Genomic DNA, 16,811 nt, shown 5'->3' on the forward strand with positions numbered 1-16,811 from the left:
CCAAGAATTTTACTCAAGAGTAGCGATACCTAATAAGAATATTACTCAAGTAAAAGTAAAAAATTACTCAAGAAAATGTAAATAGTTACTTTGGACAGAATATGGGTGTCGCAGTTGGTAGAGCTGTTGCTTTGCAGCAAGAAGGGGTCTGGGTTTGATTCCCGGCCCCGGTCTTTCTGCATGGAGTTTGCATGTTCTCCCTGTGCATGTGTGGGTTTTCTCCAGGTACTCAAGTTTCCTCCCACAGTCCAAAAACATGACTGTCAGGTTAATTGGCCTCTCCAAATTGCCCCTAGGTGTGAGTGTGTGTGCATGGTTGTGTGTCCTGTGTGTCTCTGTGTTGCCCTGCGACAGACTGGCGACCTGTTCAGGGTGAAACCCGCCTCTCGCCCGGAACGTTAGCTGGAGATGGGCACCAGCACCCTCCCGACCCCACTAAGGGACAAGGGTGTCAAGAAAATGAATGGATGAAAATGGATGGATGGACAGAATATCTTCAGACTACAGTATGTCTGCCTTCTGCAGCAGCTAAGTGCAGTAAAAAATAATAAAAATAAATAAATCCACATGCTTGTTTCCTGTTATGAAGGTGAACATTCACTTCCCCTTGTTTGTCGAAGCTCGATTCTGGTTCACACCTTGCAGAGCCGGACAGAACAATGTGAGCGACTGCGTAAGCATGCACACACAGTCAACTATCCAGCTTGTCCAGATCTTTGAAGTTGCTTAACAAGTCTTAAAGTCTCTCTCTGGCCTGTAGATCTGATTTGAGATTTCTTTCACAAACCCTGCATACAGTGAAATACATAATTCATAAACGATAATCTGTAATTATCATTGCATCTCATGACATATGGATCTTTCAGGCCTTAAAGGCAACGTAGAAGTTGAGTTTTATGAAGGAAGTGGAGTTTGTTTTGTTGTTTCCAATTCAACTTGATTTACTTTAGCTTGAGTTTATGTAGAGGTTGGTAATATCAATGTGTTTCACTAAAATGGGGATTTCCTGTTATACTGCAGATTAATTTAAAGCTAGTTTTCTGCAAAAACACAACATTTACTAGAATTGTCTTTTGCAGTCCTAGTTCAAACATACAACATATAGAACGTTAATAAAACTACATTTTCCTTTCGTTTCTTTCATTTATAGTGCTTACACTGCAAAAACACAAAATCTTACCAAGTTTTTTTTTGGTCTAGTTTCTGGTGCAAATATCTAAATACAACAAACTAACTGACAAGTAACTTTTCGGCAAGATATATGAGATTGTGTTAAGCAAATAATTCCTTAATGTGGATGAATAAATATCAGCTCCACTGGCAGATTATGTCATTTAAAACAACAATGCAAAAAAAATTAAGTCTTACCAAGTACTTTTGGTGTATTTTGTCAGTACAAATATCTTTCTACAGTTGAAATAAGTCAAAACTATCTTACAAGTAACTTTTCTGCAAGATACAGGAGCTTGTTTTAAGTCAATATTTTTAATGCTGATTAAAAAAAAGTTCACTGGCAATTTATTTATACCAATAAGAGATTTTTCATGTTATAAGTGAAACGATTTGCACATGGAACTAGTACTTTTTTCATCAATAATAGAGAATCATTTACTTTAAACATGCCATTATATCTTGCTGAAAAGTTACTTGTAAGTTAGTTTTGTCTTATTTCAAATGTACCAAGATATTTGCTCTAGAAACTAAAACTACTCAGTAATATTTTGTATTTTTGAAGTTACTTTCCAATAGAACTTCATGTGGATCTACTTTTACTACATCATGCATAGATTTCATGGAAAGTGTAGTTCAAAGACGATGAAAACACTTCCTATCTATCGAGATATCTATTCAGGTTTCTTTATTTTTTTGTGAATGTTCCTGTTGTCTTGTCAACACGCGTGTGTCCTCCTGCAGGCCAAGCCCAGTGAGACTGACTTAAAGGGAGTGGCTCTCTACCTGGAGGACAAACCAGTTTCTGTCTGCCTGGGGTGTGACCACCAACCAGTCCTACCCAGCCAACACTCTTCCCTACATCCACCACTCTGTCACCTGCAGCTCACCTCACACCTTCTTCTCCTCTTCCTCCTCCGCGCGCTGAAGAAGAGAATGCCTCTGCAGTCCACTCTGTCCGGCAGGAACTCCAACCAGGCGGTGAGCTCTCAGTGGGACGGGAAGTCGTTTGAGCAGCTCAGGCAGGAGTGTCTCCAGAAGGGGGTTCTGTTTGAGGACCCGGACTTCCCCGCAACTGATGCCTCGCTCTTCTTCAGCCAGAGCGTTCCTGTGCAGATCGAATGGAAGAGGCCGCGGGTATGTAGGCTTTGAGACATCACAGCTGGTTGATGTTTGGGACGCAAAAATCTGTTGAAAGGAAATATATTTACTTTTTATATTAGTAAATGAAAGCTATAGTGCAAAAACACAAAGGGTTAATAAAGTAATATTGGTCTAGTTTCTAGCACAAATATATTAGTACACTTGAAATGAGAGAAAACTAATTTGCAAGATATAGAAGCTAAATCCTTAATGAAAAAGTACTAATTATAAGTGAAATAATCTGCCGATGGAGCTAGTAGTTTCTTAATTAATCGACATCAAGGAATTATTGACTCTTATGTACTGCTGAAAAGTTACTTTTAAGTTAGTTTTTGTCATATTTAAAGAGTTCTTAGATATTTGCACTATAAACTAGATTAAAACACTTGGTATGATTTTGTGTTTTTGCAGTGTAAGCAAAGTAGAAGAAGAAGGAAATGAAGGGAAAGTTTAATGTTATGAACTTTTTATGTGTTGTGTGTTTGTACTAGGCCTGCCACTAACAGTTATTTTAGATTGATCTATTGATTAATCGGATAAAATAAATCGGCACATTCTACAGATTTTTCATTTAACCACATAAGCTTTCTTATGCAATATTAAAAAAACATACAACATGAAACTAAATAATTCACATTATTTTTTAAAACAAGAAAGCAAAGAAAGCAAGAAAGCAAACATTTTATTTCAATACCATATTAGTACTTTAGTGTATTTGAAACTGGGTGAAGCTGATATTATGCCAATTTTAGACAAATATGCTTTCATTTTAAATGCAAAATGCATACATTTGCAAAACAATTTATATATATATATATATATTGTACACTTTTGGCTTAATTATTGCTCTGAATGTTTTTTTTCCTTCACAAAATGGCCTTTTTTGAGTCTATGCTCCAGTTAACGATTAATTGATAACTAAATTAGTTCACGATTATTTCAGTAATTGATTAATCACGATTAATCATTTCAGCTGTAGTTTGTACTCTCAGTTAGCAAACCTGATCTGACTGAAACTTTTTGTAAATGGAGCAGGTAGTATCCACGTTTAACTTATCTGTAGTAAAAATGTCAGTAGAGGGTTTGCAGGTTTCTCTTTACCTCTTTGTTTACCCATTAACCCATTTTTGCCCCACCTTTGTATCTCATCTAGTGGAAAAAAAACTCGCCCCTCTACTTTGTTACAATCGCTGTACATTTTTACTCGGGGCGTTTTTTTCTGAGTAAATGCTTCAGCTGCCATCCTGGTGTGTGTGTGCTGTGTGTATTTTCTGTTAGTGGCTGACTGGGATTTCAGACTGATTGATATGTTTGGAATGTGAACACGCCTATCAGGAACGCTCCTGGTGTGGCCTTTAAAAATCAACCAACCTGTTTCCTTTCTTGTTTTTTTCTGTCACTTTTACAGGAGATATGTAAAAACCCAAAGTTCATCGTTGGTGGTGCGGACAGGACGGATATTTGCCAAGGACAGCTTGGTGAGTGGTTCTGCTATTTGTCTCTGGCTACGTTCACACAGCAGACAAACGCGATTTGTATCCGGCGTTTTCACCGAAATCTGATCATTTCACCCCTCCTAAAATATCCGATCTGTGCCTCTTCCGTGTGGCACTGATTCGGATATCCGATTGTTTTCGAAGAGTCAGTGCGCCGCAAAACACCATCACTAGTACTTGTGGTTCTTTTCTATTAGCTTCCTTCCTGTTTCATATATTTTTTTTATTTTACTATCGGCTCTCATTGCTAAACAATTTAAAAAATGAATCCATAAACGGCTCCATCCATTATTACTTCTGTAAACAGAGCGCTGCTGTGACGTCAACGTTCTTCGTCTGCGCATGCGGGTCACCTTGGGGGCATAACCGTTCACACATAAATCTCATTGCGATTGGTAGTATGAACGAAAAAATATCTGATTTCAGAAAAAATATGGATTTGGCATCGAGACCTGCGGTGTGAATATCGCTTATTACTTCCGTAAACAATGCGCTGGGTGAGTGACGTCAACGTTCTTCTTCTGCCATGCGGGTTCGCTTTAAGGACGAGTTTAATTTGTAGTATGAACGACCACACAAGAACATCGGATTTCATCCAAAATTTTTAATTGTACGACTCTTAGGGCCATTGCAGATAAAAAAAGATGAGTAAAGTTTTTCCAAAAACACAGAAATTTTCTAGAAAACACACATTTCTGATCTCCAAAAGTCAAAAATCTGCTAGAAAAAAAATAAGAAATTTTGATATTATTAATCTCAGAAATTTTCTAAAAACTTGGACATTTCTGAGTGTGAGAAGTAGAAAATGTTCAACTTTTGAAACTAGAACATTTGTAAATGTCCAAAAAGTTTGACTATTTAAACTCAGAAATTTTCATGTTTTTTTTTCTATAATTTTTTTTAATGTTTTCTGGCAAATGTTCAACTTTTCAAACCCAAGATGTTCTTATTTTTCTCAAAAATTTCTGAGATTCATTTCCAAATCCTTGAGTTTTTTTCTCTTTTTTTCCTGTCTTCAATGGCCTAATACTGTACACCATGATGGAGTTGACCATTAAGACCTGCTTCACAGCCATATTTTTCATTTGCTCATCCTTGGGGTACATATTGTTTTGTTGCCATAGGGGACTGTTGGCTCCTAGCAGCCATCGCCTCATTAACTCTGAAGAAAGAAGCTCTGGCTCGAGTTGTTCCCCACGATCAAGACTTTGACAGTGGATACGCCGGCATTTTTCACTTCCAGGTACACAACTGTTTGACTCCTGAGAGGGGAGACTGATTTGTTTTAAATGCCATGATACTTTTATTTTACAAAAGCTTCAAGGGAAAAGGTGAATGAGAATACAGTTTAATTTATGCATTAACTTTGAATTTATCCTCCTATAAGCCATTTAGCCAATACACAAATATGTTGATCAATGTTCCACTTACTAGTAGTTAAAAACAACTGAGTAGGTGGGGTTTTAGTCTTGATTTCAAGGAACTCGATATTCTTCAGGTGATAAAAGGCTGACTTTGAAACTGTCTTTATGTGGGTCTCAAGGTTCAGGTCAGAGTCCACCACTAGATTTGGGGCCTGATCACTACTTTCTCAATCAAATAAAGTTTTCAGCTTCCTTTGGGCTCGGATGAATACCTTTATTTTCAGTAATAAGAACAGAATTTAGAGTCACTTTGTTTCAAAACTCTTGCTATATATAGCCAAGTTTAAGAAAGAATAAAAGCTGATTTGGGTGTTGCAAAGTTGGTTTTTCAGTAAAAAATCTCTTGGTTTTACCTTTTGTTAAAACTTGGTTATAAAAACACAAATATTTTATGTTGAACTTTACATTTTTTGTGTGTAAGAAAATTATGTTGGTAACAATTTTGACCCTGAATACAAATTGAAAGTATCCATCTGAATCTATTGGCCAAACTTGTAGAATTTTTGAGTTGTAGTTGGGGCCGCACAAAATCAGTCCAAGGACCATAAGTGGCCCCTGCGCCCCCCTTTTAACACCCCTGTTCTAACTGTAATAACTGGAGCTGTGCCCTGACTTCATCGTGAAAGATAACAGCTTAAGTTTTGTTTTTGTCCAGCTGGAGAAATCTATGGCACCACTACACATTTATCTGCTCTAAGCGTTTGGATGGGTAGAGCCCACAGGGAAAATAATTATTTTATACATATGTATATTTACAGTGTTTTTACAATGAAGGGAGACCAGACTGAATTATTTTGTGATGTTTTCTGTCTTATAAGTTCTGGCAACATAACAAATGGCTGGACGTGGTGGTGGACGACCGGCTGCCGTCGGTGAGAAACCGGCTCATCATGCTTCACTCTGCCTCCAACGACGAGTTCTGGAGCGCCTTGCTGGAGAAAGCCTACGCCAAGTAAGCAACGCCGATAGCAGATCTTCCCGACCCCACTAAGGGACAAGGGTGCAAGAAAATGGATGGATGGATGGATGGACAGCAGATCTCACTAGCTGCTTTTCCATTAACCACAGAACTGCGCAAATTAAAAGAACAAAAATAAATTCGCTTAATGGAAACTCGCTAATTCCGAAAATAAAATTGACGTTTTTCGACAAGAAGTTTTTTTCGTTAGGATGAAGCTGTTTTTCAGCCATATGGAAATACTTTTTTCCCCGCGTCATGCGAGTCACGTGATCAACCCACGAAGACGATGACAGGAAGTAGTAGGAGAATTATGTTTTTTGTTGTTTTTTCGGACAATGTGCAGCTAGCTTCACCAGAGCTCTCGCAGCTTTGCACAGTTCATTAAAAGTTGTGTTTAATCCATATCTCAGACTCTTTCGTAAATTTACCGACTACAATCCCCCCCTCAAAAGCCTCATAGCTGACGCTAGACGCCAGCGTCTCTTCTGATTGGCTGATAGATTATGCTAGCCATGTGCTAGCGCTTTGGCTGAACTATGAATAAATCTCATGTAAATGTTTACATCAATTTTTAAATAACTTATTACGTGGATAAGCTTATTCACATGTGATTTAAATTTAATTTCGTATTTATCGGAAACACCGCAATTGCAAAATTGTGTTTTTCTTTTCGACATTAGCAGAATGGCGACAAAGATTTACGCACATTTTTAATGAAAACGCAGCTATTGGCTGGACCAAAGTTGCAGCAGTAATGAGTTTCATTACTTAATCCAGTTTTGTTTATGGTTTATGTTAGAGTTAACGGCAGCTACGAGTCCCTGAAAGGCGGCAGCACCATGGAGGCCATGGAGGACTTCACTGGTGGAGTTGGAGAGATGTATGAAACCAAGAGCGCCCCAGATGACCTGTTCACAATCATGAAGAAGGCCTTGGACAGAGGATCCATGATGGGATGCTCCATTGATGTAAGAATACATCATCAAAACATTATGTGTTAATGAATGTCTTTTATGACGATGAATCAGCTGGAGATAGGCACCAGCAACCCTCCCGACCCCACTAAGGGACAAGGGTGCAAGAAAATGGATGGAAGCCCTTCAGCTCAGCTTTCTGGTTCAAACATGTCTGGATTCTTTGATTTGTATTTTTATTTTTTTGTCCAGATCACCAGCTCAGCAGAGTCTGAAGCCAAGACCAGCACAGGCCTTGTGAAAGGTCACGCATACTCCATTACCGGCCTGGAAGAGGTAAGACTACTCACCAGATCATATATTCTAAATAGGTTTTTAGTACACATGATTATCAAACTAGACATCCAATTGAAGATGTCGATCTTAACACTTACCAAAAAAACATATAGTAGACGGATCAGACGAATTAATTTCAAAGAGCTTTAAAAAGGCATTTACAAATAAAAACAACTAAACTGAATGATTCTTCATGTTACATTATAATATTATGTTTTTCTATATCTGTTGCTTGACATATTGAAGTCTATCTTCTGCCAAATTATTGAATAAATACACATAAGAGCTAAAAAACAAAATATGTTTATTGTTTTTAATCTATTATTTGCATCAGATTGATACAATGCTTTTATACCTCTTCAGCTTTCCATTATTTCAAGAACCACTGATTATTCATGCAACGTCTTAGAAAAAAAGCTTTTTAGAAACGATTATTGACACTGACGTTAGCGTTTGGGACGGCTGTCCTGCTGCTACATGTTTAGCTTTGAGATGCTATTTTAGGCTTGAACAGCTGCACTGACTCCTGTTAGCACATCTTGAACACAACAATAGTATTTTCTAACATCCCATCAGTTTTTTAAGCAAAAATTAACCCAGTGGGTCGAGAGAAGCAGCGTTGTCGTCCCTCCCTGTTTGAGGTGTGCGGCAGATTTGCAGGCCTACCAGAAACACACAACTATAAAGGCTCCAGTGCGATTCATGTTTTTAAAATGTTAATGTAATTACAATGTTTATTGTGTTAAAATCCATGTAATTAATTAATCAAAAGTGACATATAAAATAACGTAATAGTACTTTCCACTTCCACCTGCCTTGTTGACATCAGAATGTTTGAACTCAGATCAACTTCAGTTCATGTTGAAGAGAAACTCTGTTTGTTTGAATGCTCCAGTGATGCCAGTTACTAATAAACAGCATTAAATTTGAAACTATCTTCATTCTGTCATGTGAACTGAACTTTTCAGAGAAATCTACCTTTACACTGTCATACTATGTTAGACTATGTAGAGCTCAGATCATAACAAAAATCTTATTTTGCTTTTCAGGTGAATTTCCGAGGCCAGAAAGTGAAGTTGATTCGAATCAGAAACCCCTGGGGTCAAGTCGAGTGGAACGGCCGCTGGAGTGACAAGTAAGAGGAAAAGACTGGCCTATTCTGACTTTCAAAATAAAAGACTTGCATTATTATGACATGTAAAGCCCAGTTTAGAAAAATTTTCTAATTTTTAAACTTTTATTCACACAATTTTTCCTCATCTTTCCATTAATCATAAGAATCAGCAGACTCAATCATAGTGCACAGTTAAGACTTTCTGCATATCAAGAATGTTCCGGTTCCTGTCTGAATGTTCTGGTTCCAGTCTGAATGTTCTGGTCTGAATGTTCCAGTTCCAGTCTGAATGTTCTGGTTCCTGTCTGAATGTTCTGGTTCCTGTCAGAATGTTCCGGTTCTGGTCTGTTTCAGTGCCAGAGAGTGGGATTATGTCGACAAAGCAGAAAAGACACGAATCCTGCAGAATTCAACTGATGACGGTGAATTTTGGTGAGACCTCAGCCTTAATTTTTATTTTATCTGATTAAAATTAAAGAATCAAAAATAAAAAAAAACAAGAATACATGTACAGCATATTTACATACACAAAAAACCATGTTTTCCAACATACAGTAATCATTTTAGCTGCTGTCCTTGTCTGAAAAGAAGAAAGAAGTTTACACTTTTTAACTGCTATTCTTCAATGAGGCTTAAATCAAAATACATGTGACAGTTTATATCAACATCTTAAGTAAAAACACAATTTTATACTATACATGTGCATTTGTTAAATATGTGTATCTGAATCATTTGCATAATAAGAATACCCCATATTATTTTACTGTTTATGTCTGTCTTTCATCTTCCATTTAACTGTTAAAAATATAATTTAATACCTTTTTTCAATATATTTATGCTTGTGCATTGTTTCATGTCTTTAGCCAAACTCCCTCCACAGCTCGATAAACACCTGCTTTTTCATTGTCTTTTTATTTTAAATTCATATATCCCCTTAAATTGTGCCCTTGTATTCACGTCAAACATCAGCCAAAAATAACAGAATCACAATTAACACAAAATAAAAACGATCAGAGCGCGGACCCATCAGAGAAGTTAAGGTTGTATTTCATAAACTCCTCCACACGCAGAAGCCACAGAGAAACGCTTTTATTTGTGTGGTTTTGACTCCAGGATGGAGTTTGAGGACTTCAAGAGGAACTATGACAAGGTGGAGATCTGCAACATGAGCCCCGACGCCCTGGAGGACGACACCAAGCGCCACTGGGAGGTCAACGTTTTCGAGGGCAACTGGATCCGCGGCTCCACCGCCGGAGGCTGCAGGAACTACATCGGTGAGACTTTTCATCTGGAGCAGAAGTCTGCAACCGTTACAGCCCAGAGACATTTTTTACCTCAGTTCAGCTGAATTAACTCATTTAGAGACACTAATTTCACAGGAAGGTTTGAGAAAAGACAACTTGTAATGTTTGGTAAATGGCCACTGTGAGAATTGTTTAATTTTTAAAGAACCACCATTTTTTATTTTACATTTTTTAGGTATCAGAATGTACAAAATTATAATTGCTTTACAGAAAGAGGATAAATGCATTTTCTTATATTGAAATTAGATATTTGTGAAAAATGTTTTAAAAAGATAAAGTTCATAGTTTCCCAGTCATGGCAAGAAAATTACATCTAGAACATAAAACTGGTATTTTTTGCAACATTTTGTGTTTTAAATTAAATGCAAATGTTACTATAAAAAACAAAAACTACTAAAACATGCATTTGTAATTATATTGAGAATTAAAAACATTATCCAGTGTTTTTTGGAGTCTGTGTAAGATCTACTGCAGACAGCAGGACCCTGCACTGCAAAAACATAAAATCTTAAAGTATTTTTTGTCTAGTTTCTGGTGCAAATATCTCAGCACACTTGAAAAAAGACAAAACTAACTTTTAAGTAACTTTTCAGCCAGATATAGGAGCTTGTTTAGATGTAAATAATTCCTTAATATTGGTGAAAAAGTGCCAGGTTTTTCTCCAGAACCGTCTCTTTTGTCCTTAAGTGATGCTTTAATTCATGTCTCTTACCTGCCTGTGTTGTGCAGACACGTTTTGGACCAACCCTCAGTTCAAGCTGCAGCTGGAGGACGCTGATGATGACGATGACGTCTGCAGCGTGGTGATTGCTCTCATGCAGAAGAACAGACGGAAGCTCAGGAAGGAAGGCCTGGACCTGGAAACCATCGGCTTTGCAGTGTATGAGGTCAGAAAGTGAAATTTTTTTAAAAATTACAATACCAATACATACAAGACCAATACAAATGCATATTTAAAAACAGGGTAAAATGCCAACTTTGCATGATTTTGTAAATTATGATAATTTAATGCCAAGTTGGCACTCATAATGGACTTTCAATGCAACTTTTAGAGCAACTTTGCATTAAAAGTGTCATTATTTACCGAATGACACTTTATGACAACTGTCATAAACATTCATAAAGACTTTATGTTCATGACAGTGTCATGTCAGTCTTATGCACACCCCTTCAAATAAAGTGTTACCAAAAACAGAAATGTGGGCTTAGGGCAGCAGCAGCTTATTTGGATTTAAAGTGACAAGACGCCTTAAAGAAGCTCATTCTGAAAGGCAGAACACATTATCTAAGGATGATTTTATACAGAAATAGTAATGAAAATGTTTTGTAAAGCTCTAAGCTAACCTGTTCAAGGAAGCATTATTAAGCTTCAGTTAGCGGTTGCCCTTCCTTCAGAAGAGAATAAACTGGCCGTATGATTTCCTCCTGTTTCAAAGAGGATTCCCTTAGACTCAGACCTCATGTCCTCCTTTGTCCTCCTCAGGCTCCGGACGAAGAGGACCAGGTGGGGAAGGACTTCTTCCGCTACCACCCGTCCAAGGCGCGCAGCAGGACGTACATCAACATGCGGGAAGTGTCGGAGCGCTTCACTCTGCCGCCAGGGAAATACCTGCTGGTCCCCACCACCTTCCAGCCGCACCAAGAAGCCGACTTCCTCATCCGCATCTTCTCTGAGAAAAAGGCCGAAGCCATGTGAGTGCAGCGTCAATCCAGAGCTCAAACCACAAACAAAACGAAATGTTTTACGATTTACAACTGTAACAAAATGTTCAACAGAGAGATGGGGACCAATGTGGACGCAGATTTACCTGAGGTAAATAAATCACTGATAATCAGAGCTGGTAGGAACTTCTGTTTTGTTTCTTTACTTCTACTTGCAGAATCGTTACTCTTAATTGAGTAAAAATTTCTGGATACTCTTTTTTTTCTTTTCTCGTTTCTTGAACGACTTCTTTACTTGAGTAGAGATGCGTAGAAGTAGCGCTGCTCTTGCTGCTCCACCCAGTTCTGCTCATAATAAATCATATCTTGAGTTAACAAATTGACTCTGCTGGTCCTGAGGTTTTGTCTCGTCCTGCAGCCACCGCTGCCCAGCGCTCCAGAGGACGAGACGGAGGAAGAGAAAGGCCTGAGGAGGCTGTTTGAGCAGCTGGCCGGTTCGGTAAGAAACGCTCTTCAAGACTCCCAGAGTTTAAATGAACAGCAAACGAGTAACTTTTATTTTTTCCTCAATGTAACGACAGGATAAAGCGATCTGTGTGAATGAGCTTCAGGAGATGCTGAACGGTGTTCTCAGCAGACGTAAGTAGGAAAGCAAACTAACGCGGTTTAAATCTTTGTTTTTATCAGAATGGATGTAAAAGAGAAGGCAGTAAAGAACTGTACGCCACAAAAACACAAAATGTTACCAAGTATTATTGTTCCAATATCTCAGCAAACTTGAAGTAAGACAAAACTAACTTACAAATAACTTTTCAGCGATATACAGGAACTTGTTTTAAGTAAATAATTCCTTAATATTTTTGAAAATGTGCTAAATTTACTGGCAGATTATTTCATATAACTAAAACTTTTTCATCAATAATAAGGAATTATTTACTTAAAACAAGCTCCGATATCTTGCCGAAAAGTTACTTGTGAGTTTTGTCTAATTTCAAGTGCATTAAGGTATTTGCACTAAAAACTAGACAAATACTTGGATTTTGTAGGTTGATGCTTTTAGTATGTTCAGTTTTAGTTAATTTCCTTCAGATGAAAGCAAATGTTTGGTCAGAAAATAAGCTGATACTCCTGTTATAAATCCCGTTATTTTACCAGATTTCACAGAAAACATTTCAGATATGAAATAACTTTCTGTCTTCCTGAGGAAAAACAACAAATGGATAAAGTAATCACTTCTTGGTGCTAATAAATAATAAGAAATAGAAACAGAGAAACAAAATGTGCTCAATTAGGAAAAGAAAAATCTAAGTAGCACAAATAAAACACAAAGTCCCAATTTCTTCTGTATTTAAAAAAATGTGGCGTTGATTTGGCTGTTTTTTCTCTGGAATCTGTTGCTTGAACCTGAAGCAGACATCTTTTGAATAATATTTTTTTTTTTGTCTCCAGGACGAGAGATTAAGTTTGATGGCGTGAGTCTCAGCACCTGCCACAGCATCATCAACCTGATGGACGTATCCTTCCACATCATGACTGCAGGTTTAAAACGGCTCCTGTTCTGCTAAAAGGAGGAAATGTTTTAAAAAGGATGTTTGGTCTTAACCAAAACAGGACATCTCAAAGTGTGGTGGACGGCTTTATCAACCATAACTTCCAACTTTTCACCAATCTAGTAAATGAATCAACAGAAGCAGGAACACCGCCCCCTAATGGCAACTGAAAGCTACTACAGCTAAATAAAGATTTAGCATTAGCTTTTAACTTTCGGCATTAAATTTCCTGCCTTTTTTTTTTTTTTTTACCCAAAATGCTTAAAAATATCCTGCTAATGGAAGTTATGATAACAACTTTGTGATAAATAGACACATCTGAAGGAAGTTTTCTGTTGGATTGTGTGGACTACGTTATTAATTAGGCTCTTGTGGATTTAAAAAGAACATTTTATTTGAGATGGCTCGGTTCTGTTCATCCTGAGAAGAACTGATCTGGATTCCAGTTCAAAAAAAGCTTGAAATATCCCTTTAATGTTATAAGCAGAGGTAATGACTGGAGTTCCTGTAAGATTTTTGTACTTTATTAATAGATTGTGAGAAATAGGTTGGTGATACTGGATAACGTGATTATCAAGATGTTGGTAAAGATTTTTCCTAACGTAGTGAAACAGGTGGACAACACAGGAAAGATGGAGTTCCAGGAGTTTAAGGTGTTTTGGGACAAGATGAAGAAATGGATTGTATGTACTGATTTATGTGGTGACATATTTTATTGGTGAAGGGTTGAGGAAATTTGTTATTTAACACCTGGTTATGGTTGCAGATGCTCTTCCTGTCCTTTGACACCGACCGGTCAGGAAAAATGTCTTCCTATGAGCTTCGCACGGCTCTTAAAGCCGCAGGTGAGTAAACTGACCAGCATTCACTTCGTATATGTTCCAAAAATATATTTTAACTTTAAAAAGAAGGACTTTCTATAAGCAATATCGTCCTCAGTGGAGATATTGGTGGAGTGGGTGTTGTGGGGGGAAATATACCCAAGTGTAGAAACGTTGCATGTTATCGTTTACATCTGTAAATTTTGCGCTTGAGGGCAAAAAGATTATTCTTTCACATGCCGTTAATGGTGGCGCTGCCCAGTAGAACAGCTCCGTTAACTAAATGAAACCTGGAGATGGAGGTTGATTGATTCAGTGCTGTGCGTCAAAACAAAGGGGAAAATGACATAAAAACAGTCCAGGAACAACTTTAAACCACTCGTATTCTATTTTTGCTCTGTGTGTCGGCTACGCTACACAGACACGTTGCCGTAGCAACTGACTGACAACGGCTCCACGATATGCGTCAGAATTCAATACCAAAAAACACTCAAACATTCCCTGCACTGTGGAAATATTTTGTTGAATGTTACATTGATGTATAATCATGAATCTACCTTCATGAGTTGCAAGGAACCTACAAGTGGAGCCTTGCTCTGTTCTGCGTTCTCTTCCCAGTGTGAGTCTGGCCTTTGGTAGCTTGTAAGGAGGTGATAACGACATCCTGCAGCTTGGTTAGGGCCCTGGCTTTTCACAGTAGGAACCAAAATGTGGATTAAAGAGGAGATGAACCAAATGGCTGTTAGTTTTATAACTTTGTCCCGGACAGGAACTGAGGTTACAGATCAAAGCTGTTTGCTTCAAAGTGACCATCTGTCCTCTGTAGCTTCAGTAAAACTTTTTATGCTTTTATGACCCTTAAAACAAAAGGCTGAGCCTGCTCTCAGCAGGGCGGGGGTTGGGCTGCAGAGCACAGTGAGACAGTCATTGGGGGAAACTTCAGATCTCTTTGCCTTTGGATAACTCTGTATGGATGTTTGGTGCTTGAGTGGATCTCCAAGATATATCTTGTATTTTTAATAAACCTTGGTTGGTTTTAACTCACTGACTCTTCTGGAATCTCCTGCATCAGCAAACCTCAACTGGAGACGTGAAAGTCTCCAACAACACAAAGAACAGAACATTCAGTCCGTTAGTTTCATGTTTTAGGCTTGATGTTTATTTTGCGATTATTAATAAGTGGCCGCTGTGGTAGATTAGCTAAACTAACACTGGTGGTTGATTAGATAATTTAAACACCTGCTATACTGATGACCTGTCAGAGTTGGTGTGTAGGCCACCTTTTTATTTTGCCACTGAACCTAAACAGACCGGATTCCACAGCACATATAAATGTTAAGTTGTCAAAGTCAAGCTAGCATAGCTAACCTCCCTCTCTGTCACTGTTTTTGTTTTGTTAAACCCTTTTCCATGCGTACATTTAAGATTTAGCCCGTTGTGTTGGCAACTTGACAGCTAAAACCAATGCTAGTCAGTTTTGCCTCCAGCAGGAAGATTGGGGGGGAGAACAAACTGAGGTGTAAAAAAAGAGCCTGGTTTTTACAAAGTTGTCTTTCTGTCAAGGAGGGACTGAGAGAAGGGTTTAGAAAACAATATTAAGATATTACTGGTTAGATGGATTCTGGTAGGGTTTTAGTTCTGATTTGTTTAGGATGCATCTTTAGGAACAATATTTTTATATCGACTTTTATAAAGTTTTTGACCGCTTTATAAGGCTTTTCTACGACCCTTCCAGGTAAAATCTGAAAGTGCAGAAAATGTGGATCTCGTTACATGAAGTGACGGGTCATGTCTAACCTCTGCTTGGGTTCATGCAGGTATGAACCTGAACAACCAGCTGCTGCAGCTGATTGGCTTGAGGTTCGCAGACGATAACTACGACATCGACTTTGACGACTACCTCACCTGCATCGTCCGTCTGGAGAACATGTTCAGTACGTTAAAAAAAATTTACTTATTCATTAGAGACAGCAGTAAAAATCAACATTTATGACTGGACAATATTTATCCCTGATGGATGTTTTTTATTTGCCACAATTCAGATCAGTTATAATAGTTTTTTTTGTTTGGTGACTTGTCTAATTCAGTTTTTATAGTGTGTTTTCTAGTTTGTATTAGTTATTATTGTTTAGTTTAGGTTTTATTATTTATAGTAGTAGTTTTATCCATTTCATACTTTTAATAAATTTTTAGGTGCAGAATTAAAATCAAAGTATTGCATTGTGATTATAAATACATTAATTGGGTAAAGAACACTTAACAGAAGATAACATTTTCAGATAATTAATTGAATTAATGTTGACTGGCGTTTTTGCCCAACTTTTTCTGTCGCCATTTTGTTTGCTGGCGTAAGTGACACCAAGAGGAAACTGGTTACTTTTCCCATTAGTCACCATTTTTGTTTATTTCAGTCAGTGAAATAAACAAAAAAAAATATTTTTGTTGTTTTGTTTTTGTAGTTAACTATAATAACCTTAATTCAGACTGAATTTTGTTTCTTATTTAGGAGTTTTCCAGGCCCTGGATGAACACAACAGGGGAAGAGTAAGAATGAACATGATGCAGGTAAAAACCCTCACATAACTCCACCTGAAATCAAATTTAAATTCGATTTAGCAACAAATCAAGTTCGTTTACCTGCATTTTTTCCTCCATTTCCAGTTCCTTTTGTTGTCGATGAATGTCTGAGAAAGAGGTGGACGCAAACTGCAGGGGGAGCAGAAAGCAGTGATGAATGCCTCCATGTTGCTTTTTCGTACTTTAAAATCTTTATCTGTCCAGTTTACAAGCCACTGATTTAATATTGTGAAACGCTTCCTGCACCAAAGTATTCAGTTGGTTAAGCTTTGAATTTTGCTTTTTCTTCACTCAACAGCTGAATGCAAACAATATGTTAATAAAAAGATCTAAATGTTA

At 37.6% G+C, this 16,811-nt stretch overlaps 1 protein-coding gene across 1 annotated transcript; it reads left to right on the forward strand.

The window, feature by feature from the left end:
- The first annotated feature begins 458 nt into the window (after positions 1 to 458).
- Positions 459 to 16,811, forward strand: capn9 (calpain 9). Its single transcript, XM_008418807.2, has 22 exons — positions 459 to 506; positions 590 to 661; positions 1,915 to 2,307; positions 3,722 to 3,791; positions 4,934 to 5,052; positions 6,052 to 6,185; positions 6,994 to 7,162; positions 7,361 to 7,444; positions 8,494 to 8,579; positions 8,913 to 8,990; positions 9,672 to 9,832; positions 10,592 to 10,749; positions 11,346 to 11,554; positions 11,639 to 11,675; positions 11,943 to 12,023; positions 12,106 to 12,163; positions 12,974 to 13,038; positions 13,689 to 13,757; positions 13,841 to 13,919; positions 15,713 to 15,829; positions 16,402 to 16,460; positions 16,557 to 16,811. Exons 1-22 carry the CDS (start codon positions 468 to 470, stop codon positions 16,581 to 16,583), a joined length of 2,364 nt encoding a protein of 787 aa, XP_008417029.1. The 5' UTR covers positions 459 to 467; the 3' UTR covers positions 16,584 to 16,811.

The sequence above is a fragment of the Poecilia reticulata genome, linkage group LG1, assembly GCF_000633615.1.
Source record: "Poecilia reticulata strain Guanapo linkage group LG1, Guppy_female_1.0+MT, whole genome shotgun sequence".
NCBI classification, from domain to species: Eukaryota; Metazoa; Chordata; class Actinopteri; order Cyprinodontiformes; family Poeciliidae; genus Poecilia; species Poecilia reticulata.

Bases quoted from the DNA above. Each gene is read 5' to 3' on its own strand.
- capn9 (XM_008418807.2), top strand. From the start codon at position 468: ATGAAAATGGATGGATGGACAGAATATCTTCAGACTACA. The intron at 7,445-8,493 runs GTAAGACTACTC...TTTGCTTTTCAG, and splicing joins CCATTACCGGCCTGGAAGAG to GTGAATTTCCGAGGCCAGAA. The intron at 12,164-12,973 runs GTAAGTAGGAAA...TTTTGTCTCCAG, and splicing joins GAACGGTGTTCTCAGCAGAC to GACGAGAGATTAAGTTTGAT.